Source organism: Chelmon rostratus, chromosome 2, assembly GCF_017976325.1.
Source record: "Chelmon rostratus isolate fCheRos1 chromosome 2, fCheRos1.pri, whole genome shotgun sequence".
Classification (NCBI taxonomy): Eukaryota; Metazoa; Chordata; class Actinopteri; order Chaetodontiformes; family Chaetodontidae; genus Chelmon; species Chelmon rostratus.
The window spans coordinates 21,669,856-21,694,985 of NC_055659.1; the positions used below are offsets into that span (position 1 = coordinate 21,669,856).

The following is a 25,130-nucleotide window of genomic DNA, read 5'->3' on the forward strand; positions in this document are numbered from 1 at the left end:
ATAGCAGTGACTATTCACATCCATGCACTATGCAAGTTTATGAGTGTATGATATAATTGATGTGTGTGTGTGACCACTGAATAGAGCTGTTTTTCACAGGGCAGTTCCTTCCATGGAACATATTCAATTACTCAGCCTGGGACTGCGTTGACCTGCACTGAACAGCATCAGTGTTGTATGTTGTATGTCAGATGTGTACAGCTACTGCATGCTCAGCCGGTCGGTCAACGGAAACCCAAGCGTTCGTGCAGCTACTTACTGTACCTGAACCAGAGGGGAAAGGTTCTTCTGTCTTTTAGAAACACCTGCCTATAATATGATCCACACAACCGAGTTGAATGGAGATACAAATGCACAGTATAGTCACATCAACAAAGACGATGACAACACACAAATAGTAGACGTGGATGTTGAGAACATGCAGAGAGAAAGAAGAGGGAGGGAGAGAAAAAGAAGTGAAGGCACTGGCTCGATGTTTAATGGAGGCATTCAATATATTTTACCCAATTTTCACACCAAAAAATACAGCCACCCTTGGATAAAGTTACTATCAGAAATGTGCATAATAAGTGAGCTTTTCTTGTATAAAGGAGACACTGGGCTGACTTTCTCACATATCCGATAGGCAAACTCAAATTTTGAACTCAATGAGGCCTGAAATAAGCAGAACAATACAATAAACACACATAACACACACACAATACTTACAGCATCAGCATCCACCTTGTCTCGAGATCCACGGCTACCAGCCACCACAGACTCCAGTACAGCCACCCAGCGCTGCTTGTCAGGGAAGCTGGGAGCCATGAAGTAGAGGGACTGGCCTGGCCAGCAGGTGGTGTAGGGATGTGACTCCAGCTTCAGCACATACGGGATGTCTGCATACACACACAGAAAATGGATTACTGGCTATCTTGCTAACAGCTTAATTCCATCGCTAAGCAGAACTGTCAACATTTTGTTATAGTTTGAATATTTTGTATAGATGGGATTTTCAGATCCAATTTCAAATTTGGGGAGAGGATGATACACTTAAAATCCTACAATAGACTGAGTGTAGCAGGATTATTTGGTATTGATCCGGTACCTGACTTGGCAGTATTGATGAGTTCAGAGGCTCCAACAGCTCCATGAACGGTCACCTCTCCATCAGGCAGACAGAGCTCAAACTCCTCCTCAACTTTAATACAGTCTAGAAGACACAATATTATTTTTCATATTGGCTACAGTTGTATTGATCGACATGGTAATATAGAGACTTGATTGATTACAAACTGTCTAATTAAGGAATAGATCTGTGATGTTTTCTGTCAAGTTTAACATTTATTGTTCTATTACCAATGAAAATACAGCTATTCAAAAAAGTACTGACCTTCTCGTGGCTCATTATCATAGATGGATACTTTGGTTCCATCCAGCACCACATACTTCCTCTCCCAGCCCTGCTGACCTCGCTTGCCATTTCTGAATCACACACAGAATCATACTACAGTCAAAGCTGTAAAAAAACATATAAAACATGGTAGCAAGTGACTGAGGTCAGAGGTTACCTAGGCTGCTTCATCCATCCCTCCAAGCGAACATGCCCACTGGCCTCTTTGACCTGCAGCGCGGGAGAGTTTGCCTTTTCTCGGCACAAAGCCTCTGAAAAGTGAGTGGCATACTCAGCTGGCAGACCGCAGGTGGCCGGAAGACATGGTGAGCATTTAGGGTGACACAGGGTGTGACATTCTATAACACAACAAAGAAACAAAAAAATGTGAAAAAATGCAAATTTGGGGTTATTAAATAGTTCTTTACATGCAGAGCCATAACATCAAAAAAGGAGTTAACATTGCAATGTTGACAGATTTTCAAAAACTCAGCAGTGTTAGGGGTTAACGCAGCAAAAATATACAAATAGCTATCATCAGTTCAATTACTGTTATCACGACAACTGACAATGACAAGAGGAAGGCTGTTGTGATTTTCACAGTACCATGTGTTGCTTGTGTGCTTTGGGAATATAAAATATCATATTATTCTTTTCTAGGACTCATAACGGTAGGCATTTTAGTGACAGCCACAACAAGGGAAATCTGATTCCAATTTGAGAGACTAATGTGATGGCCATGCAACAAGAACTATTTCCAGTACGTTTGTTAAGGCTGGCCAGTAAATTTGCTCTCTGAAATATCTTCATATTCAGCTACAGTGCGGGAAACAAACCTAGACAAGTGGCAGCCTGTCGTCCAAAATGCACAGTGTCCAGGCAGACGGCGCACTTGGCAGCCCTCATGTTGAGGCCCACAGTGAAACGATGAGGGATGTTGTGGTGCATTCTTTCTTTCACACGACGACCAAACTCTGCAATGCAAAAAGGGAAGAATAGATGCAGGGATAGGAGTTACAGAAAAAGAAAAAGGACACCATAATAATTTTGTTAAATCACTAAAGATGTCAGCAAGTTCATGAGATTTGCTTTTTTCAAGCAACATGGGGGCAATTTGAGTAATGAATAAATTATTTTTAAGAGCTGGTTTTAGTCATATCAATGTTCAAGTATACTAATATAGTCAGTCAGATTATGCATGCCAATGACCATGGGATGCATTAAAATGTTTCTGGGTGAAAAGCTCCTCATCCAACCATATGCTATCTAAATCATGATTCCAGGAACAATGCTAAAAAAAGAAAAAGCACATCACGTCAAACTTGACCTTAAAGAATAATGTCTTTGGTCAAGTTACAGTCAGCTTGATGAGGGGACACTGAAACAGATGTACAGTACGATATAAGCATGTGTGTGTATGCATAACATGCATGTAGATGAGCTCATGCATGTGAGAAGACACACTGTGGTGACTGCTAACTTACTTTCAAAGGTGACCCTCCTCTTTTCTGTGAGGAGCAAGAGGAAAGAGACAGAAAGGAGAGAGCAGTCTAACGATAGCTATGTGACAGTAAAGGAACACGGACAGTCAAGAGCCTGAATCACAAAGCAAGATCCACTCGGTCGGGTTAGTTAAACATGTATCTGACAAAATAGTGTTTATTAGGAAGGAGATGGGCTGTTTACACATTTTGATATGATCCACTGAACCTGCTACACAGTTAGGATATATGCAGCAAAGATTCAGTTTCCATGGTGATCAGCCTCATAAAAAGGGTAATTTAGTTTTATGATAGCGAAAAGCTTGGATTAAAACCAATGTTACCTAGCTAATCCGCTATTCTTACTTTGTGAGACAGGCCCAAGCAGGATTACAATGGTAGCTGGATAAATGCACAGTGGATAAAAACATGTCCATGTCCCTGGTTGGAGGGAGTTCCAGGTTTAACATGTACTGAGCACAGTTATCCAATTTCATTCAACATTGTAACCCTGCTTTAAGAGACGGGCCATAGAGAGAACACACACGTAAACACACCACATGAACAAATTAAGTGAACAGAGAGTCCATTCGTGTTGACACTGATAGCATAAGGGTGAGGAACTCCTGTGGGGGAAACTGCAGCTTCAAAACAGGAGATCCTAGGTTGAAATTCAGTGTGATAGGCTGGAGGCAGCAGTGAGTTTACCTGCGTGTTTGTTTACTAGTCTGTGTGTATGTGACTGACCTTCAGGTGTGGAGGTCTCCTTGCAGCGGGTGGAGGGATTGAGCAAGCTGCTGGCGTTGGGTTGATGTTCTGGAGATTTGACAATGGCTGACATGAGGATTTGATGTCGAGCCTGGGCTGGTGTGGAGGGAGCCACATGTTCCTGGGCTTTGAAATGAGCGGCTGTATCACCATAAACAAATAAAACAACCTAGTATTAGATCAATAATAGTTAATAAACTCAAAGAATCTGGCTCCATTACCAACAGATTCTGAAATAAATTTCATAGGAACTGGCAGGTGTAGGTAAAGGAGCAGGATGCTGCCATGGCAACTCTGTTAAAATTTGTCTGGGAACAGATAAGGGAGGAGGCACCAGACAGGATTTCCTGAGATGACTCAGGTTGTCATTTCTCATCTCAGATGGCAGAACTAGCTGTATGCTGGTATGAGATTTGATGTAAACATATGATTTTCAGAGTTAATTCAACACCTTTGACTCTGTGTCAACAACAGTTAACGCTCTTCTAAAAGGATAGACGATAGTCCAGCTACAGAGGATCATCTCTTTCCTTGCTGCCAAGGAATTCCATAAGATACAAAGCCTCTCTCACATCTGGTGCAGTGACTGTGCTGTCTGACACAAGGACCTACCCTCTTCTCTGAGGGATCGTAGCTCTATTCTCATCTTCTGCAGAGTCTCTTCGAGTTCTGCGCATCTTGAGCGTTCCTTCTCCAAAGCCAGCTTCATGTCACCATACTGCAGGGGAACTGTCGGCTGGGCCTGTGGAGCCAGCGCCCCGTTAGTCGTGGTACCTACATCCTCTCGACGGCGCCCAAATATACCCTGTTCACAAAAGGAAGATTTGAATCTAGTATGCTAGAAAAAAAACGAGATATATATATATATATATATATATATATATATATATATATATATATATATATATATATATATATATATATATTTTTTTTTTTTTAGATAGGAGTTTTTAGATAGGAGCTGTTTAGCAATTCAATTTGTCTTAAAGGTGATCCCCAGACCTTCTTTTTCTTTGTGGGCTGATCCATTTTGGCCTGAAGGAAGTCAATGAGTTTGGTCTGCTGGGAGATGGTCCCCTCCATCTTCACCTTCTCATGGGAGTATACAGCCTGCAGGAAGGAAAACAGATTTTCAGACAAGGAAACACCTCTGAATACGACTTTAAAAGAATTCCCTTTGAGAACAAGTGAAATAGGATTCCTTTCCTCTTGGTCCCCAAGATACCTTGTTACTTGCCAACAGCGTTCGCTATATTGTAACATCTAACTAGGACTCTCTTTCTCCCCAGAGACTGCTGTATTTCATCAAATTGCAAAGCTATTTTACTGAGCACCTGTATATTCTCCAGCTGGTACTCCAGATCTGTCCTCTCGGTCTTGAGCATGTCTGTCTGGTCTAGGGCATCCTGCAGGCCTTGGGTCAGACGGAATATGTGGCTCTTCTGGAGGTCCATCTGCTGCTGCAGCTTCCCTTGCTGTGGGGACACCAGCGCACAGATATTTATATTAGGAAATCAGATTTAAAATCAGGCAGATTTCAGAATGGCAGCAAATATAATTAAATCAATTAAGAGAAGATGTGTCTCAAACAGGCCAAACAGATGTCTCAGACAGGAGACAATTTTTATCAAACTGTTTAAAGAAATGTGCTGTAAATGAAAGTAGTTTATGTATATTTCTTTTAACAGCTGGCTTGGTTACGTGTCTTTGAATGAGTCAGTTAAAACATAAATGTAACTTAAATGTAATAAATACAGATGTGTGTTTATGTGGTCGCATTTCCATTTCTACCTCTTCCATCAGCCTCTGTTTCAGCTCCCTCTCTGTCTCCAGTTTCTGCTGCAAGCTGCGGGCGTTCATCTCCAGCATGGCGTGTTTCTTCTCCAGGTCATTGAGCTGTGAGAGCATGTTAAATTGTCACAACTAAAAGTTGAATTCCACAAACACAGATTAAATTTAAAGAAATATTCGTTGTTTAACTTAAGGGGGTTAAAGTTGGACCATAAGTAAGACACAGTGACTCACAGTATCAGACAGACTTTCGGCCTTCAGTCTCTGCTCCTTCAAGGCCTGCTGTAAAGCCAGTATCTCAGCCTTGTGCTCTTTGACTGCCAGTTCCACTGCCTGGCGAGACTCAGAGCTGCGCTGGTCTGCACGCAGCCTGTGACCAGAATAATAACAAGTCTTACAACAGCAATACATCTTAAAGCATATATGGAACGGCATTGTGCAGTCAGTCATGTGTGTAATAACAGTGTAAGCACACAGTGTTCATGCTTGTATGTTACCTGTTCTGCTTCTCATTGTCCAACAGTCTCTGCAGGTCTCTCGTGCGTCTCTCAGCTTGGCTTTTTTCATCCTCCAGGGCACCTCTCCAAGCCTCCCACTGCCTCTCCTTCTCCAGCAACTCGTCGTTTAGGGACTCCAGCTCCACCACCTGCTCCTCCAGCATGCTGCATGTGGTCTTCAATGTCTCAATGTTCTGGGAGGATAAATGAAAGAGCAGACTGAAGAGAACATCTTTCACAGCTTTTCGGTAAAACCATGTGACTGTTGTCTCGCCTGCATTTTCAGTGACAGCACACAGTCTCAGCATAATGAGGCTTAAACAGTCATCACATCTTTGGTCTGTAACATGAGGATAAATAAGGTAAAAATCACAGGTTGACTTACCAGTCTAAAGTATAGCGGAAACATAACACACTGAAACATTTTAACTGTCTACAATATCTTTAACTTTCAACTATATCTACCAAAACTGTAGGTGAAAAGAGTTTTTAAGCATTGTGTGTGTGTGTGTGTGTGTATTACCTGTTTCTGGTTGTTGAGGTGCATCTCACGGTCAGCCACCTCCCTCCTCAGCCTGTCCACTTCCTGGCTGAGCTGCAGCTGGTCCTCCCTCTCATCTGACGCTTCATCAAGCTGCTTGGACAGGTAGAAGTTCTGGCGGTTCAACTCTGCATTCTCCTGACTTAGCTGCGTTAGCTGCTCCTCCAGGTCAGTGATCACCTGAGGCAAAACAGACAGGTACAGCGAGGTGTTAGCCTTGCTTATGACAGTATGTTTTAGCTTCTGGACACAAGAGCCAGGGGAGAGGGGCATATCAAGTAATAGCACAGCTGGGCAACTGAAGATTTAGATCTTGACAAAGACACTCATTAATGTCTACACTGATCGTGAAGTTCCTTCCAAAATCTCACCTAACAGATTTATATTTGCCATGTAATAATTAGGAAAAGGAAGTTTAACAAAATGAGCCAAATATCAAATAGCATTTAATAGATATTTTATTTGCAAGTTGAAGGAGGTGATTTGTTAAAAGTTGTGAATTATATTATTGTTACATGTACATGTTATCCGTCTCATCCGTTTAGGTACAGCAAATGTGTATATGTAAAAAATGTATATGTCCTTACTACACTGAAGTGTTTGGGCAAAGTTGGGAAATGCCCTTTGAAAGCAAGCTGTACTTCTTTCTTTCACGAAGACTTGTTTCAGTAGACTATATTACTACATCATGAGCTTTAGAGTTGAACATGAATCACTATACATTCAAAGGCCTTTTGAAACCTTTTGAAAATTGTTCTGCTGCTGCTGGAAGCAGAGACAAAAGGCTGTGGCAGCACTTACTGAGCAGCTGTCTCTCAAGGCATCAAACTTGCGCTGAATTTCATCTCTGTGATTCTGTGAGAAACAAGAACAAATGAATAGCAAAAATACAAACACAACAGACTGTTAGATTAAATGAAGAACGATGCGATGCTGACAGCATTATTTGAAATAGCTTTCCTTCGGACTGCATGCATAATACAGATTGCCTACATCTAAATATATTTGTTTTGAACGTATGTGCACCTGTGTTTCTCTGAGTGACACATATGTGCTCGCACATGTTTGTCTTACCCTGAGGGCGGTGATCTCCTCCTCAGCCTCAGCGGTGGTCTCCTCCAGCTCAGTCTTTGCTTGCTGCAGCTGGCTCTCCAGGGCGAGACGCGCAGCCTGCAGGCTGCTAATCTGGGACTCGCGCTCCTGCAGGGAGAGGGTCAACTCTGACACCTGTCTCTTGATCTCCAGCTTCTCTTCCTCGTGTTCTAGGCCCATCTACAAGGAAAGGGGACTCGGGTGAATGCTGTGTGTATGTCACGGTGTAAATCAGACCTGAAACAGATTGTATTTGCATAATTTTATTTTTTTTAATCTGCTCAGAGCAGCAGATGGTAGGCGTTTTAGGACATCGGGGTGATTCAGAAATTGGGAAGGAATCTAAAACCTGGTTCAAACAACACAGACAACTGCTTGAAACCTTTTGTAGGGCCCTATGATTTCCGTGATGCAGAAAACACGGATGAATCATGGAATTTGAATAGAAAAACAGAATCAACTGCAACACGTGGGAATTGCAGAAATTGCCAAAATGTGGATGCAGTTTATAAAAATCAGGGCTTTTCCTGCCATTACAACTGTTTTCTCACAGTGCCTGAGCCAAATAAATAGAAAAAAATGCTGCTATTCTTTGGTGTCTCTCTCTCACACACATGCACACACACACACACACACAGACGCACACAGTCATGTCAAAGAGGTCCTCTGAAAGAGAGAGAGGCAGTGCGCTAGCAAGAGCTCCTCACTTCAACAAACTCTTAGAAGTGCAACCACATCGGCAGATGAAAGACGCGAGTTAGTTGAAGATGTCGTGGCTGTATGCACAGACAGATATTCTGTTGGAGAAAAAGCTGCGGCCGTTTCTGGTCAAACACTGTAAACAAGGAGGAGCTTTGCCGCATTTGAGGGTAGCCTCCATCAGACCCTCTTACCAGCTGTGTTTGAGCTATATGTGGGGGCTGTCTTATAGAAGATACCTTGATAAAAACAATGTGCTACATCAAATCTTTTGATATTCATTAAATTGATATTCAATAAAAACACAGAATTCAGAAAAATAGAAATGGAAAAAGATGGAATTTGGGAAAAATAAAACAGTATCTGGAAAAGGTTAGTCAAAGGGCCTACTTTTGACCCACATTTCTCTGTTGTGCTAACATTTCCTACTATGATTGATATAAATTTGAAAATTGACATATATAGGCTACCTTTGCGTTCAGTATGTGACAACCAATTTCAAGACATTTCAGAACTTTTAAAGCAATCAAAATTTAAGACCAATTACAAGAACGAAGCAATAAAACAAAGCTGAAAAGGTATCAAATTAATCTGAAGTTTTTCAAGCTGAATGGGCAGAAAAGAAAAGGGACAAAGGGAGAATAATGAGAGGGTGTCGGGGGACACAGGTGGAACCAGCAGATACAGAACTGCAGATGCAAACTCTACAACTAAGTGCAAACATTAGACAGCACAGAGAAAGCTAAAAGTGCACAGTGAAAAATAAGACCTCTGGTAATTGGATTTAAACTGTCATAACTGTTAAGAGCTAAAAATAAAATAATCTAAGACCTTTTCAAGCCTTTTAAAAGAGCACATGTACACTCAGTCTGTGCTGGTTAAGAGTTTTAAAACAAAGTAAAGTTGAGACACACAAGGGTGCATTTAGCTTCTCCATAGATTTCTCACTACCACAGTGATGAAACAGAAGATCTCATCTGAAAGTAGATGTTTGTGTGTGGGAGAGGACAGTGTGTTTGTATGTGAGGGTAGAGAAAGGCCACCGATTAGTGCCAATCAGTGTATCACGTCTCAGTGGGGAAGAGTGTGTGGAGGTAGATATGACATCCAGTCAGCAGGCTGTCCACAAGCAACATCTGCAGACAGCACACCAGGGAGGTGAGAGCTCTCAAACAGGAGAAAGAGGGCATTGTGGTTCTCAGTTATGTTAAAATGTATTTTTATACAAACAGGGGTTTGCGTTGGATGCACATATACAGTGGCTGACGGATTCCATGACCATACCTAGTTTAACACATTATCAAATAGTCACAGTTGAGTGTCAAACATCTGGAGGAGTTAAAAAACAACAACAACATATTTCTTCGTCTTTAATTAACTTGAATGTATCAACGCTAGACTTCATTGAATCTTGTAGAAAAGAATGAAAAGGCTTTCACAGGGAGGTCAGACCGCAGACCAGTGCTGATTCACAAATAGCATCTTGCTTGACAACATCTTGGTCCTCCAGCTTAAAGATAAACTATTCACTGTCCATGCAACAATGTCCTGCTTTATTTTCTTATGGTTAAACATATTCTCACCTATTGTCAGCCAGTGCAACTACTTTGTTCCAGAGATAACAAATGGGGGCTGCCAGCTCCACTGGATCCATAGACACAGCTTGCGTACAACCCCAATAGCAATTTTGTAGAGGTGCCATTATAGACCTACAATATTTAATTAGCTGTTTATCTGAAAGGGATCTGAGCTCACTAGCTGATCAGCTGCCTTAATCCCTTTTGTGGTTAGTATTAATGAAAGGCTGCACTGTGTGCTAGTTAAAGTGAATTACTTAATCTTGAGCTAACAGATTTGGAGCCATCTCTCTGCTTCCTGTTGCCTCACCTCCCGCAGCCTACTCTCCAGCTCCAGCAGCCGGGTCCTCTTGGTCTGCTCCTGCTGACTCATCTTCTCCAGGTGCTCCTCCAGTTTGGCATTCTGGGCCTCCAGCTTGCCTGCCTGAGACTCCAAATAGAACTTTTGCTGCCGAAGCTCTGAGATCATCTCCTCCTGGGCTTTCCTGACAAAAATATATACACACAGATGCCTGTTACATTGGCTATATATACGCAGACATCTTTCAAAAATGTATGCAGTATTCAGAGCATTTATCTAACATATAAAAGCATTAGGAAGTTTAGGTGCACACCAAATTATTAATGCAAGCTAACAATACACCTGATACTGTAGTTAATACATCTTAGTAAACAAAACCTTGTAAATTGTTGTGCATTACCTCAACACAAGTAACTTCATATTCCTTAAACAAGCACATTAAGTTAAAATTAGTTGTCTGTATTTAAACCTACAATAACTGATATTTTTGGCCACTTGGGACAGACACTGTGAATACAACACTGTCATCACCTCTTGAGTTGACATTGCAAACTTTGAGCAAACTATGGAGCAGCATTATGATTCATTTGGAGTCGTGTTTCTGTCCACCAGTTGAATATAAGTTCAGTATCCAGAAAAATATCTAGGATAGTTTGCAGCTAACTATCCTAGAAAAATATCTAGGATAGTTAGCTGCAAACCACATGATGAGGGTGAAACAAAACAGTAACATTAAGGGCCTGATAGCTAAAAATCGCTATAAAGGCCCGTAAACGCCACGGGGAGCTGTAGGTTTGATGGGTAGGTTCACTACTACTTGCTTCACATTGTCAAACTGTTTTATCATTTTTATTTGGGTGTGATGTCATATTATTAATATTAAATAATGGTTAGATCTGCTACAACCAAAGGGATGGTGCACAGTTTACACACTGGGGAGACCGATCAGCCATGGTGCACAAAAATGTAAGTGCACGTTAATGAAGCAATTGGAGGCTCAAGGAGACAGAGTCAGTGTGGGTGGGGGTACTCATAAAAGCACAGTGTGGGCAGAAGGTCTAGTTAACTCACATATTCTTCTGGGTGTAGATGCTGCTGTTAGCAGCCAGCTTGTTAGCCTCTGACAGCTCAGCAATACGCTGCTCCAGGTTCTTCATCTTGGAATCCATGGCATTAATGGTCTGTATGAAGAGTGAGACAAAATAACATGGTGGAAATCACATCCCTATAAACAGGCTCAAATGCAAGGATATGTTCCCCTTTGATTGATAGCCAAATCCTACTAAGAATCATGGTGCACAGCAGCACATTTCTTTAAAGGAAACAGAATTTTGTGCTGCAGTGAAATCCTATTAGAGTCCATTAAGGTGTTGCCTGAATCTTCTACTGTCAATGTCAGATGCCTGCTTCTAAAAGCTTCTTAGTGCCTCAATTCTACCACATTAACCAGATTAGGACTTGAGCCGAGGCTTTATAGTACAACATGAAGTATACTGCAATTTAATCCAAATGTACATTCCAATACATTTAAAGCACTATAACAAATTACTGTGTCAAGAAACAAAACAACTTTGATGGAGTCCAGTTGTCAAATTGTGTGGAGAATGAAAAGCCATAATATGTTCTCAAACAACTTTTACCCATTCAGACGTACATGTTGGACTTCCATAATATGACTGAGGCGGGAAAAACTTAAAGTCAGACAATTACATACATGGTTTCTATGTCATGTTGCAAAGTAATTCTGTAAAATAAACTATGTCATTAGACAGTGACTAAATGCAAATCTTCTTCTTTTAAATAGAAAACAACAAGCCAATAGCTGAATGGATATATCTTTTATAAAGCCTGTTGTGTTTCCTTACTGCTTTCTGTTCACTGATAAGTTTGCAGTTCTCCCTGGACTCCTCCTCCTGCTGGGCCCTTCTTGCCTCAAGGCTTTCCTTATCAGCCAGGTCTACCTTCATCTGCGCCTCAAGGACCTTGATAAGACAGAACCAGTGAATGATACACTTGCCAATGTTGATTTGACAAATTCTCATGTAGGCTGAAGTCTGTAATTTGCAACATGACAAAGCAATAATTAAAAAAGAAAAAAAACATTGCATACTGACATGGTTATAAATGTACAACCTGGTCTGTGTGGAAGCAGTAATTACAGCTCTTACGTGATTTAAATGACACCATAGCATTGATTTAAAACAGCAGGACTAACAAGAATATATATATATATATATATATATATATATATATATATATGAACATTCTCAGATATATATAGTTTTCAGTAGTCTGGGTCTTATAAAGCTGGCCCACCTTGATCTTGTCTTCGTAAAGCCTCTCCTTTTGAACCAGTTGGGTTTCCATCCTCTGGGCTGTCGACTGGGCATCCCTCAAGTTTTCCTCCAGTTCCTGGAGGGAGTAACATTACAAATATAACACATTATCTGACATGGTAATCAGAAATCTAAATGCACTACACATTTCTCACATTACTGTCAATAATGCAAAACAACTTTCTTTGTCTGTTACATTCAAACACACAAACTATCGCTGTGATGATTAGTTAATGTAGCCTAAAACCTGGGATTCACTAAAGACATGACAGCACAGTCTACTAAAAAAACGGGGTGAAAACTATTCTGATAATTCTGCTCTAATATCAGACACATTCAAATCAAAAGAAAAGAAGAAACTTGCATTGAAAAGCTGGAAATCCACAAGACGACTGTAGCGGTGCCTGCTCATGCTGACACTGGTGAAATTACGTGTATGTTAAAATCTATGTAGGTAATGACACTGCTTGCCTATTAGCCATGCGTGAGGGCTCAGCTAGCAGTGTGTGCCATACATACATGTGTGCTCTAAAATAACTGATCAGGATAGACTGGGAGAGGGCTGGACGAATGGGCGGGGGGTGGGCAGGGGGGTGAAATTAGGGGTTGTGTGGATCCGAGTATTAGCAAGCCTTATCTGTAGCTCTCTCACCAGGATCTTTTCAGCCATCTGCTGGATCTGCTGGGATTTGGTCTGAATGTCATCTTTCAGCTTATTCTCCCGCCGTTCAACCATCTCCAGCCTCTTTACCTGGTTCTCCAGGGTCTTCCTGCCCTCCTGCTTACACGGCAAAAAGCAATAACGTAAGACTAACCACACAGAAAAGAGTGACTTGTGTTGGGGTACAGTATGATGAAGCCAGTATTATTTAACACATTTGCATGATTTAGCATTGTCAGTTTACTGTCGGTACCTCTGTCTCTCTCAGGCGGCGTTTTAAAGTGTCACTAGAGTCGGTTTTGCCTCGGAGGCGCTCCAGGTCTCGTTCCAGCCGCTCTTTGGCCTGCCGGACATTCTGCAGCAACTCAGTGGCTTCTGTGCTCGCTTTCACCGCCTGAGGGAGGTCAGGAGGTCAAAGACTCTTAGTGGATCCCAAGACAAACCTCTTGATATGCTTGGGCAATTCATACCCAGTGACATTGAAATAAAAAGTTACACTAGGGAATACGTGGGGAACAACAACAGGCTGCAGAGATTGGAAAAACTGCTAAATTCCATATATACAGGAGTTTTACTGATCTGCTTTTCAGAGGAGTACGAGATATAAAAAAAAAAGATTCACTTTGTTTAAAGCACAAATAATCATGTTGAAAATAAAATACCTAAATTCTCATTCCATAATATTAGTAACCAAGACAACAACTGATTTACCTTAGACAGTTTGTCCTGGAGCTCCTGGATTTTGACCTGCTGCTCCGAATTGGTCTGAAAAAACAAAGCACAGTGAACTGGGTTCAAGAAACTCTAGGGTTAGTGGTTAGAGTTAGGCTTTAATCATGCAGATTAATGCGACTAGCCTGATCTGTTACCTTCTCTAGTTTGGAGAGAAGCTCCTCCACCTCAGCTTTGCCCTGCTCTTTTGCCTGAAAATTAATAGGAAAACAGTAGAGACTGATCAATATAGTAGAGCAAATCCACTTTATAGTGGTTGCAGGGGTAGTTGGGCGAGGACAATAGCCCACGTCGCACTTTTCCCATAAACTTCCTGTAGTTCCTCCTGAAGGATCCCCAAGAGCTTCCAGGGAAAGAGGGAAATGTAATCACTTCAGTATCGTACCCTGAGTCAGAACACCTCCAACCGCGGGGCATCCAAACCATGTGACCCAACCATTGCAACTGATGTCATCTGGGCCCTGATCCACACAGCTATCAAATGTTGTTGCTGTTGTTGGTAAATTGTAAATGAGAGCTTGCTCTATTGTGAATGCAATATGTGTACATAATGACTTTAAACAACATTGTTCTCAAATATCTTAATATTTATATTATATTATAATATTTATATTTACTTAATATTAATATTTTACTTGGACTATAATTACTTTTGAGTGTTGAAGATCTGTAAATCAGAGGCTTTGATTAATTGGACATAAAGAGATGTTTTTATTTTCAAGTTAAAAATGCCTATCAGATATTTAAAGGTCACTCTGAGGTACCAGAAAGCACAACAGCAGAGCAGCATCAAATGTAAGGGCTTTCCATTACAATTACAGAAAACATTTGCCATTTAAGTCCATTAGTCTGTCAGATTACCTAAGTGGTCTGCAATTTTAAATTCAATAATGTTGGATTGATGGCATCGAGTTTTATCAGACACTGTAAAACAAACCAAAGAGGAAAGGACAGTATCATACATATATAGGCTCTGCAGAGATTGTGCTTGGCTCTCACAAACTATGACTTCAGCTATTAGCTTAAACCAGGGGAAGACTCAAAGAAGAGAGTGACATAAAACCAACACACAAATCAACCTCTTCTTTTCTGTGAGCTGACAGTTGTGTCCCTTACTTACGGTTTCATATAGAAAACTGTCATTTTATCTGTCTGTTTTTTGAAGTTTTACGCAGGTAGTTACAGCGACGCAAAGCATACAGGAGAGTCTGAGAGAAATGCCACGCTTCAGGCAGTGATATTGCTTCAGACAAAAACTGAATCCTCCACCTGTTACTAGACACACATTTGCATTCTGTGACCGATAAGTATCTCTGGTGCAAACATACCTTCTGGATTCTCTGCTGGTATTCCACAGCTTTCCGTTTGAGTTCCTCACTTGTTTGCCTGGAGTCTCTAAGTTCAGCTTCGTAGAGGTCGCTACGGCGTCGGGCTGCTGACAGGTCCTCCTCCAGCTGCCTGATGGTCACCTGCATCTCCTCCAGCTGGGCATGGTACTCCTGAGTCCATAGACAGCACACAGTGGTCACCGATATGGAACAAAAACTGACTTCTGACATTGACTGTATATTCATGCACATGCAAGAAGTTTCATCAAGTGAATTCATGTTCACTACCACTGTTATTATTTTAGAGTATATCCCTTCTATAGAAATTTATATCCCTTATATTGACACGGAGTTGTGTATTGACCTGAACTGCTGTTTGCATATAACTGGTATTTTGAATTCTGTCCAAAGACTTCAGGCTGTGATCACACTTATTCTGTACAAGCTGGAGATAAATCACTGTTGTCTTCTAAGTGACAAGATGAGTTTTTATTTTTTTGGAAAATGTATTTTTCTTTCTTAGCAAAATAAAAGTGCTTATTTTGAAAATATTCTTTAAGGATGGAATAATCCATGACATTTTCATTGTGTTACACTGTGTTCCAAAATTATTGAACTCAGAAATGTTTCAACATATGCCAACTTTCAGGAAGTCGGTTTATGCAGTGGGTTTTTCGTAGATAAATCTAACCTTTTATTTAGGTTTTAGGTTTTACGTGCACCTTAAGTTTGTTTGGCACAGCCTGAACAGAGGAACTGTGCTCTTAGCACAGGCAACAATTGCTGCCAGTGCTATACAGACAAAGATATACTTCACAGATCTGCTGACACTATTTCATTGTGCAGCATTCTATAGAAACTGCAGTGCACTGCAGCGATGACCGTTTATCGCCAAAAGCCTCAAAATCAAAGGTAACAAATCAAAGAATGCCACTTTAAAGCTGTGGTTAGAAACTTTGCGCTCACACTACAGAGACTACAAGTGAAAACAATAAGAACCATATTATAAGCAACTATAAAAACCTTTGAAGAGTCAACATATTACGCTGAACAATGAACTTGATCATGAGGGGTTCATGTTTGTCAGTGTTTTTTTGGATAGTAGTGGGAAAAAAAATTGAGTTCAACTTTAATCTGTAATTTGAATCATAGATGTTGATTAAAAAATTGTCAGTGCTGTGTGTCATTCCCCCGGGAGGAGGTGGGTGAATCTCCTGAGTAATGATCAAAGTCTCCTGCACTTTTTGTACCTTGCAGGGATGCCATCTGCAGAGATGACCTTTATGAGTGTTGAGGACAAGGGAGTCCTCAGAGGGGAAGCCCTGCCTGCTTCAGTTACTCTTTTAATAGATATGATGGCAAAAGACAACACTATGAAGAGCAGAAGAATCACCTCAAATAAGATGGCGAAGACGGCTTCATGTATGCAGTATGGAGACATTTTTCCCTTTCACCACACATTTTTAGTATAAATACCTTGAAGTGCTTCTAAAAAATCTCCAAAATGCACCACATCATTATCGTGATGAGAGGGAGGAGACAGAGGATCATTTGAATGAGAAGATTTACATACTTGCTCTTTAATTTCCTGCAGCTTGTTGCTCTGTTCGCGGATGTCGTGCAGCAGCTGCATGGCCTTGTCATCCTCTCTGGAGACCTCCACACGTGCCTCCTCCAAGCTTCGCTTTAGGCTCTGCAAACACATGTGCACACAAACTCAAGGCTGCTGCTCGTTCAAATCAATACTGATTTTTTGAGGTGTCGAGGGCCGCGACACACAAGCACACCAATACGTGAAAAAACACACAAACTTACCTAAGAGCATTATTATGTTTAAACACCTCTTTAAATTCTGCACACACACGGACACAGTTGGTATTATGACTCACACTGCACTCAGTAATGTAGGTGGCGAGGTCTTGCTCCAGAATGCTTCTCTGAGTCTCGGATGCCTTCAGCTCTACATCCTTCTGGTGGAGCACTGACTCCAGGTCAGTCATTTTACGCTGGAACCTGGAGATCTCCTGCTCCATCTGGGTCCACCAGAGAAAACAACACAATTAGTTTCATTGTAACTTCACTGAAATTAGACAACAATGGTATTTAAAGGTTGTTTTTTTTTGTTACACTGGTTGCCTTAAATGCGGCTGAATCGTTAAGGCACTTAAAGTGGTGATTTAAAAAAGCGAGGATGGTTCATCAGCCACAGATTCTGATGATAGCTGATTTATTTGACCCTACTATCACCTATCTCAGAATGCTTCAAGGAAAATTGGAGTTGTAGTGTAAGCAACAAGATTAGCTTGGCTCCTTACAGGAGCACCAGAAGCTTGCTTGATCTGTGTTAAGCCAGACAGCCTGAATAAACTCGGGACGTCTGGTAATAAAACCCATGACGGAATCATTTGCTCAAAACAATGTTCTGCAATATGGAAATACAAAAATACAGTTTTACAGTTAGCCAGTTAGCCATCAGCTGTCTTATTCTGTCATCTCTGGCGTGCTTTGTTGAGCTGCTCTTGCATTTGAAAATAAGAATGACTTGTTTTTCATAAAGGCTGGTGATGAACATTAATTAAAGCAAAAATGGCACACCCCTCACCTTGTGACATTTGTCTTGAGTTTCTTGTAGTTCTCTGCTTTTAAGGTGCAATTTCTTTTCCATGGAGTTGGTCTTAGCAGGAGAGTTGAGGCCTGCGGTCACTGACCTGATGACAACATATATAGATGTTCTTCAGTTCTTTTTTAGCCAAATATTTCACACAAATATTACATGTCTGATCTGCCTTGTGCTTAAAAAATGACAAAGATCAAAATAAACATGGTGCACATGTTATGTGTATTACCAGTGTGTTTCTTTGCACAACTTTTTGCTACACTTCCACTGTCCAGACAAGTATATTGCCAAATTCAAACAAATTCAGATTCTGCAAGCATACATGAATGCCGTTTTGTGTAAGAACATAACAAGTATTAAAAATATCACATATTCTCAAATCATATCAACCAACCAAAAAGAGGATAACTGAAAGCCTCATCATGACATAGCGCAACATCATGTAATGGCAAGCCTTGACAGCATCGTAGCTGTTAGGCTGGTTGAAATGAAGACACAACACCCACGCATCATACATGAGCAACAGACACTGAAAGCATAAAAACATGCATTTGCTCCAGTTTCCTTTTAAAGAAAAGTACTCAGAAGAATATCTCATCATAACAATAAGCACACTGACAACAACTAGGATAACATTCAACGGAGCATTTTTGAAGTGAGAAAGAGCCGATTATGTTTTATTCATTGTGGTACATTAAGGTTGAAACAGATTACATGAACAAAACAGCCATGTAGACCTGGGAGTATATGCTGTATGCCTGACAAAATAATATGACAGGAGAATTTGGGCTATGCTTTTGCTTGGGGTTGGTCTGCACAGAGCTCTGTAGTGAGTCCAATTCACTCATTTTTCTTGTTTACGGAAGCCGATGTCCTATTTTGTTTCCATTCTTTGGGAGTAATTGAGAGCACAAAGTCAATTTTCAGCTTTCTCTTGACCAGAGAAATGACTGAAACAGAAGTCTTCTAAATAAATGAATGGGCCTGTATGAATGAGTTCACAAATACCGCAGAGGGATCTTTAATAAAGTTGAGTCAGACTGAGTCACAGTGTTAAAAATAATCACGAAAGCAAGCACTGCTCCCTTTGCCTCTCTGCATCGAGAAACATCCCCCTGACATACACACGCCCATATACAGTACATATACTGTGTATATATAAATACAGAGAGGGAGTATACGGAAACACACACACACACACACATTTGGCTCATATCACTAACAAAACAGCAACACCCCAACCAGTCTTTTTCACAGGCTCTAAATGAAGAGGTGTTCCAGCTAGCTGAATCTGCTGCCAATTAAAAATTTATGTTAGACATAAAAATTCATTAAGTTCTTCAATGCCTAGTTCAACAGTTTTGGGGGGCTACTGTACAGATAATATGACAATTAAAATGTCCTCAGCTGGGGTTTTAATGGATTCAGTCACATGGTTTTTCCATTTATCTGTGTCTTTGTCAAAGACGATGGCAAATTTGGACTCAAAGTGAATATGGAGGATGGATGCATTTCTTCCCTACCATCTTCTATTGCCCCCCCCCACACACACTTCTTGTTGTATATGCTTTAAACCGAAAGCTGGAGTGAATATAAATAATGCTGCGAAAGGGGCATGGGAAATATTTTTACTGTTCTAAAAATCATGCCAGCAAAATAGAAAATAATTATTTTTGCAAGAGAGAAAATGCCAGGCGACTCTTTTCCTAACTGAGGAATATGGTAGTTGTTTTGTCTTTGTACTGTGGAGGGAAAATAAATGAGTAGCCAGTGCAGACTGCATTATTGAAGAGAATCAAAGAGAGATGGGGGGCTCAGAGAAAGTATGCAAGTTAAAGGCTTTGCAGCACTGATCAGGTAAACAAGAAGAATAGAACACATACATTCACACAAGCATGTACACACTGAAAAAAATGCAAACAAACACACAACAAATCAGAACACACAGGCAAGCTCGCAAAGAGACCCTTCAGTCATTTTTGTAGAGAGGGGAAAATCACCAAATGCTGTAATTTGTCATTTCAGACCTATGCTTAAACCAAACTAATAAAAGCACCAAAAAACAACTTGGTAACACTTTTTGGAAAGGCTATTCATAAGACTGGCACGACACTATAATGAACATGAAGGAATGTTTATGACACTCATTAAGTATCATTCGGTCAATGAACCCCTACCCCATTAAAAATGACATAATTGACCAGATGACACTTAATGATGCTCAGTGACAAAAGACACAAACATCAAAAAGACTCCTTCATGTTCATGACAGGTGTCATGTCAGTCTTATGCACAGCTCTTCAAATAAAGTGTTACCAACAATGCAGAAAAAACAATAACCAAATAAATACCTCAAGATATACCATGCAATGAATGTGGCACACAGTAGCCCGAATACACTTTAACAAATGGTTTCCAAAGAGGAGGGTAAAACCTGATGTTTCAGTTACCTGTGACTGAAACACATTCTTGCATGTGTCCTTATTAATTATGCTTTTTGCTGGCTAGTATTGTGTTGGCTGACATTTCACTCCAACAATGTGTGAAAATTGTATGTAGTAAACCAAATGGGTCCATTTTAATTTAAATCATCTAAACACAAATGAACAACTCTGATTTTTTTTTTATTTGAAAAAATAAAATAAAAAAGCACATTGGGCCAAAATACCACTCTTGTCCTGTGGGTGGCGCTAGAGACAAGGCTGTGGGTCATTAAAAACTTAGAGAATCATCCTCCAAAGATCATGAAAGTCCTCAGCAGAAAACCTAAAAAATGGGCTATTACTTGCCGAGATAACATGTCAAGGTGAAATTCTGACCAGATGATGGCACCAGATGAAAAGTTAGCTGGTCACCTGAATTATTTGGGATCATCCTCCGGGAACTATGAATATGAATATAATGGCAATCTGACAGTATCCATTCATGACAATCTGGTCAGTACTTATCAAGATATCCTGTTCTTGGGCAAAGTGTGAGATGACTGACCATCTGACACAAAAACCAAAGATGTACTCACAGTTGATAAAAAATATTTTAAAGATGTTACAAAAAATACCTCATAGTCGTCCTAAGTTAGATTTTTGAGGACATTTTTAGGAAACAAAAGGGCAGAAGTTTATATTTGCAAAGCATGATTTAAAATACACATATAGTTTCTTTTAAATTTGAGACAAGCTGTAAGGGGATTTTGTTGTTGAGTTTTACTAATGAGGAATTAGACAGACAAGTTCACACAGAATGAAAAAAAGAATGTCAGGAACCCCCCAAAACACATGATTAGCATTTCATTATGCCGGGCTCTGGGTTCATCCAGTTCCCCTTCCTTTTTGGGGTTGTAATGGAGAATGTGTACACGCATATGCATGCACCCACACACAGATTTGACACATTCTATGAGCTCTGAGCTCCTCTTAATCAAACGCAGCAAAGAAAATGACTGGCTTCAGTTAAAAACCATGAGCAGATGACTGGTGGTGTAACAGCAAGGGACAGAGACATTAGAGGAGGAAAAAAAAGAGGAAGAGAGGAGACGGGTAAAGATGGGGGTGGGGACTAGGAGGAAAAAAAAACCCATCACGTTAGTAACCATAGAAATAGATTCTCTCCCCCAATCTGAGCTCTCATCCTTTACCCTGTCTAATCTGCTAACGCTTTTTCTTCCCTTTCTGTTGCTGCTGCTGTCATGATCCGCAGTCTCCAGGACCATTAACCTGCTAGAGCACTGCCATGGGGCTACAGAAATGAAACCCATCCTCGTGCATTATCATCAGAGGTTAAGAAGCCAAACACCATTAGGGATAATTACAGTCCCAAAACCCATGCTATAAAAGTCAGAAGCCCATTATGCTGCACAGTAACAGCGCAAGCACAATAACAGCAGTAAGGGTGGGAGTGTGTCTATGTCTGGGGTTCCACCTCTAGGCAAACCTCATTGACACACTCAGCCGCATACCAATCAGCGCCAATGGCAAGATAATGCCAGCTCACATCCTCTGGTCCATTCACTCCATCTATCTATGCATCAGATCAACTATGCCTGATCCCAAAGCACAAAATCAGGAATCAGAAGAAGAGAGCACCAGAGAAGAGGGAGATCCCTCCCCTCCCTCGTTCCTCGTCTGACACAGCATATGGCCATACCCATTTTGGCCCCAACAGGCACAACACTAATGACAGGGACACAACACCAACTGCCCAGGGCACCACACTAGGTCACCTGAAACAAGGCTACCTGGAATTTGTTGCCATGGTAATGAGGAGTTGAATGGCAGAACGGCAGCCAACGATAGCATGGGGTCTTAAACTGACAAAGGTGTGCTAGAGAGGTGTATACATGAGGTCTCTGCATTACAGAAAAAAGGTCGACTTAAAAAAAACACAAAAAAAAAACAACGAAACAATGTCTAGTAAACACGTAGCACTTACTCAGTTTTGGCCAATGTTGACAACGCTCTGCTGAAGAACCAACCTAGAAAGGGCAGATCCTGGCCCTGGAAGCCCACTGGCAGAGCTCCTCGCTGGGCTGCTGAGGCTGGCCGGGGGGCTGCCTGCTCCGGCTCCTCAAAATTAGAGGTGTCATCTTCAGCGTGCAACGCAGGAACAAAAGGCGGGAGAACTGCAGGAGAAAGGTTGAGAGGAGGAAGTAAGAGAGGGCAAGAAAAAAGGAGGCAGCAACGGACAAAGTAGTAAAAAAAAAAATGGACAAAATAAAAAAAAAACACAACAAGGAGAAAGGGGAGAGAAAGGAAGGGAGGAGGAACGGAGCTGAGCGGTGGGAGCCTAGAGTGCGGTAAGTCGCGCGTTGATGCACATGCTGCCTCTCTGTCCCTCCCTCCCTCCCTCCCTCTCATATACACATGCTCACTCGCTCTACCTCACTGCAGCAGAGCAAGCTAATCAGCTGGAGCCAAAGCTGAAGCATAAAGCTCTATCTGTCTCCCATCATCAACAAAGCAATTGTGTATTTCTAATACAAACATTTATGTACGTGATTCTTTTTTTTAGATTGTATTTGATATTTACTACTCAAAGACAATCAATTAATACAATTAACATTGAGATAAAAAAATCAATAAATCTGTTCTTCAACACACACAGGCATAAGAAGCTCCTGCATTTCAAACACTATGTCCTAGTCTGCTGATAATCATGAGGATTTTGAACAAACAACTAGATTAATTAGTATTCAGCGTTGATAGGAATATTAGGACTGGAAAACAGCTCAGAGACATTGACCGGCATGGCGATGTTTGATAATTGCTTCAGAATAACAAAAACAAGGGTTTATTAATCTGAGGACACAAGGTACTCGGCACAGCAATATAAACACGCTGCCCCCCTGCAGCTATACGTTTTGAATTACAGAGCCACTGTGGAGCTGCAGTTCTTTAAGTGACCATGCTTCACCGAAAATGTCCATTAATGTGAGCGTTATGGGTGTGTTTTCCAACAGCCGGTCTGGTGAAAATGTCAAACCCTTTGTCATTCAGTCTCAGATCTGATAGCAACAATGACGTCCAACAAACGCACATGTATTTCCGCCACAGAGAGCGTGTCACTAGTGTAAAAGATTTGTGCTGCGTCTGTTGAGAAGTGGATGAGATGCAGATCTTTACTCTGTCTGCCTTGCTACTTGTCTCTGCCTCCCTCCCATTCTCCTCCTCAGGAAAGAGCTGGCCTACTGCCAACGGCACACAGAATCTCATTATTTTACTACTGACAACACCACTGGCAACGCAATTGCAGTGTGTTGTCTATGTGCACACAGTATACCTATGTACATTCTAAACAACATTAACATGTGGCAACTAGTCGTATATCATCTGTCCAGTAGTGTTATTACAGCTACACTGTGTCATTTCAAGCCAAATTGAGCATTTTGACTGGAAAGACAGAAGAACAGAGACTCAAGGGAGAGGGAACTTCTCACCCTGTCTTAAGTTGTTCCAGTCTACACTGGAGAAGAAAGAGTGACAGCGGAGTCCCTGGAAGCCCAGTCGTTCTTTGGCTCCACACAGCAATCTCCGCAGCAGGTCTACAAACTGCTTACTGGCCCGCGGCTCCTCCGGAAACTTAAGGAAACGCTGGGGGCAAACAACACAGGCAAGGATTCATTCCATAATGCATAGACTGATCAGATAATACTTCAGGTAAATCAGACTGTATATTTCCACTTAGTATACAGCTAATGGTAAAGAGTTTATTTCTTCATTCATCTGGAATTTAAGTTACAGACATTACATCAGCTACAGCCAGTGACCAAGGTCAGTGACAGTCATGATGATGGCCTGTGTACCTGAAAGTTGAGGATGTTGTGGATTGTCTTGGTAGAAGTGCCTTCAGAGAAAGGTGACCTGGCATAGATCATCTCATAAGCTATAACCCCAAGAGACCACCAGTCACACTCAACCCCGTAGGTGCTGTGAGAGCCCCCATTCATGGCCGCCAGGACCTCGGGGGAGAGGAAATCCTGGGTCCCAACAGGCACTGTGGGAGCTGCCACCTGGAAACACATCAATAAAACATGATGATGTCACCATCAAGCATACTGGAGTTAACATATAGAGCAAACTCTGTAATCTACTTACTGTTTTGCTAGCAGTCAGCCTGGCTGCTGATCCAAAGTCTGCCAGCTTAATGTGACCAGTCCGATCGATGAGAACATTCTCTGGTTTGACATCTCTGCAAGTGGATAGTTTAGAAGGGATTTGATACCGCTTTTAAAGAGCTGTTTGTTGCCTTTGTACTGTAATATGTCTGCTGCTCTGATGATAATAGAATACATTTGTAAACTCCAGCAATGTTTTTGTGTTACATAACATCACACTCAGCGCTCTAGGTTACATTACAATGCTACATTTCTGATGCCCAGTTAGTGTTTTCCTGAATTATGAGTATTTGACCTTCAAGTGAAAACACAAGGCAAACAAAGAATGATATTTAGTAAAGATGTAAGAGTACAAGTACCAGCTTAGGATCTCTGACCCTACTTCTTTGTGTTAGTGAGGTTGGCTTCAGTAGCTGAAGTAGCTTACCTGTGGACATAGCCCAGCTGGTGGACAGCATGAATGGCCTCTACTAGCTCAGCCAAGTAGAACTGAGCCATGGACTCATCAAACTGATCCTCGTATCGGTTCAGCAGGGACATCAGGTCACCGCCTGGCAAGTACTCCATCGCCTAAAGACACATTTGTATGCAGTCAGAAACTGACAGTATAAAACTATGGCCAACACTTGGAATTTAAATGAATGTGTGTTTGATTAGAATTAAAATGAACAGGCATCACACGCTGCTGAAACATTTATGGATGCCTATAATTAGGCCTATATTTAGA

General features: G+C 41.2%; 1 protein-coding gene across 4 annotated transcripts in view; it reads right to left on the reverse strand.

Moving 5' to 3' along the window:
- cita (citron rho-interacting serine/threonine kinase a) overlaps positions 1 to 25,130 on the reverse strand; it is a 38,054-nt gene that overhangs the window by 8,155 nt on the left and 4,769 nt on the right. Inside the window, exons 6-38 of one of the 4 annotated variants that reach the window (XM_041957981.1) lie at positions 24,831 to 24,973; positions 24,384 to 24,477; positions 24,092 to 24,298; positions 23,726 to 23,879; positions 22,222 to 22,411; positions 17,779 to 17,884; positions 17,066 to 17,209; positions 16,750 to 16,869; positions 15,177 to 15,347; positions 13,986 to 14,039; positions 13,828 to 13,881; positions 13,370 to 13,510; positions 13,108 to 13,233; positions 12,436 to 12,531; positions 11,985 to 12,101; positions 11,191 to 11,300; positions 10,129 to 10,303; positions 7,525 to 7,722; positions 7,252 to 7,305; positions 6,433 to 6,630; positions 5,910 to 6,103; positions 5,647 to 5,782; positions 5,413 to 5,517; positions 4,956 to 5,096; positions 4,624 to 4,731; positions 4,234 to 4,426; positions 3,601 to 3,762; positions 2,209 to 2,346; positions 1,551 to 1,731; positions 1,373 to 1,464; positions 1,088 to 1,192; positions 709 to 878; positions 265 to 309 (exon numbers count right to left, since the gene is read on the reverse strand). In XM_041957981.1, the coding sequence (XP_041813915.1) occupies positions 265 to 309; positions 709 to 878; positions 1,088 to 1,192; positions 1,373 to 1,464; positions 1,551 to 1,731; positions 2,209 to 2,346; positions 3,601 to 3,762; positions 4,234 to 4,426; positions 4,624 to 4,731; positions 4,956 to 5,096; positions 5,413 to 5,517; positions 5,647 to 5,782; positions 5,910 to 6,103; positions 6,433 to 6,630; positions 7,252 to 7,305; positions 7,525 to 7,722; positions 10,129 to 10,303; positions 11,191 to 11,300; positions 11,985 to 12,101; positions 12,436 to 12,531; positions 13,108 to 13,233; positions 13,370 to 13,510; positions 13,828 to 13,881; positions 13,986 to 14,039; positions 15,177 to 15,347; positions 16,750 to 16,869; positions 17,066 to 17,209; positions 17,779 to 17,884; positions 22,222 to 22,411; positions 23,726 to 23,879; positions 24,092 to 24,298; positions 24,384 to 24,477; positions 24,831 to 24,973 (4,422 nt within the window). Of the gene's footprint in view, positions 1 to 264; positions 310 to 708; positions 879 to 1,087; positions 1,193 to 1,372; positions 1,465 to 1,550; positions 1,732 to 2,208; positions 2,347 to 3,600; positions 3,763 to 4,233; positions 4,427 to 4,623; positions 4,732 to 4,955; positions 5,097 to 5,412; positions 5,518 to 5,646; positions 5,783 to 5,909; positions 6,104 to 6,432; positions 6,631 to 7,251; positions 7,306 to 7,524; positions 7,723 to 10,128; positions 10,304 to 11,190; positions 11,301 to 11,984; positions 12,102 to 12,435; positions 12,532 to 13,107; positions 13,237 to 13,369; positions 13,511 to 13,827; positions 13,882 to 13,985; positions 14,040 to 15,176; positions 15,348 to 16,749; positions 16,870 to 17,065; positions 17,210 to 17,778; positions 17,885 to 22,221; positions 22,412 to 23,725; positions 23,880 to 24,091; positions 24,299 to 24,383; positions 24,478 to 24,830; positions 24,974 to 25,130 lie in introns of all 4 variants that reach the window. The other 3 variants (XM_041957971.1, XM_041957997.1, XM_041957989.1) reach the window with 3 other exon arrangements.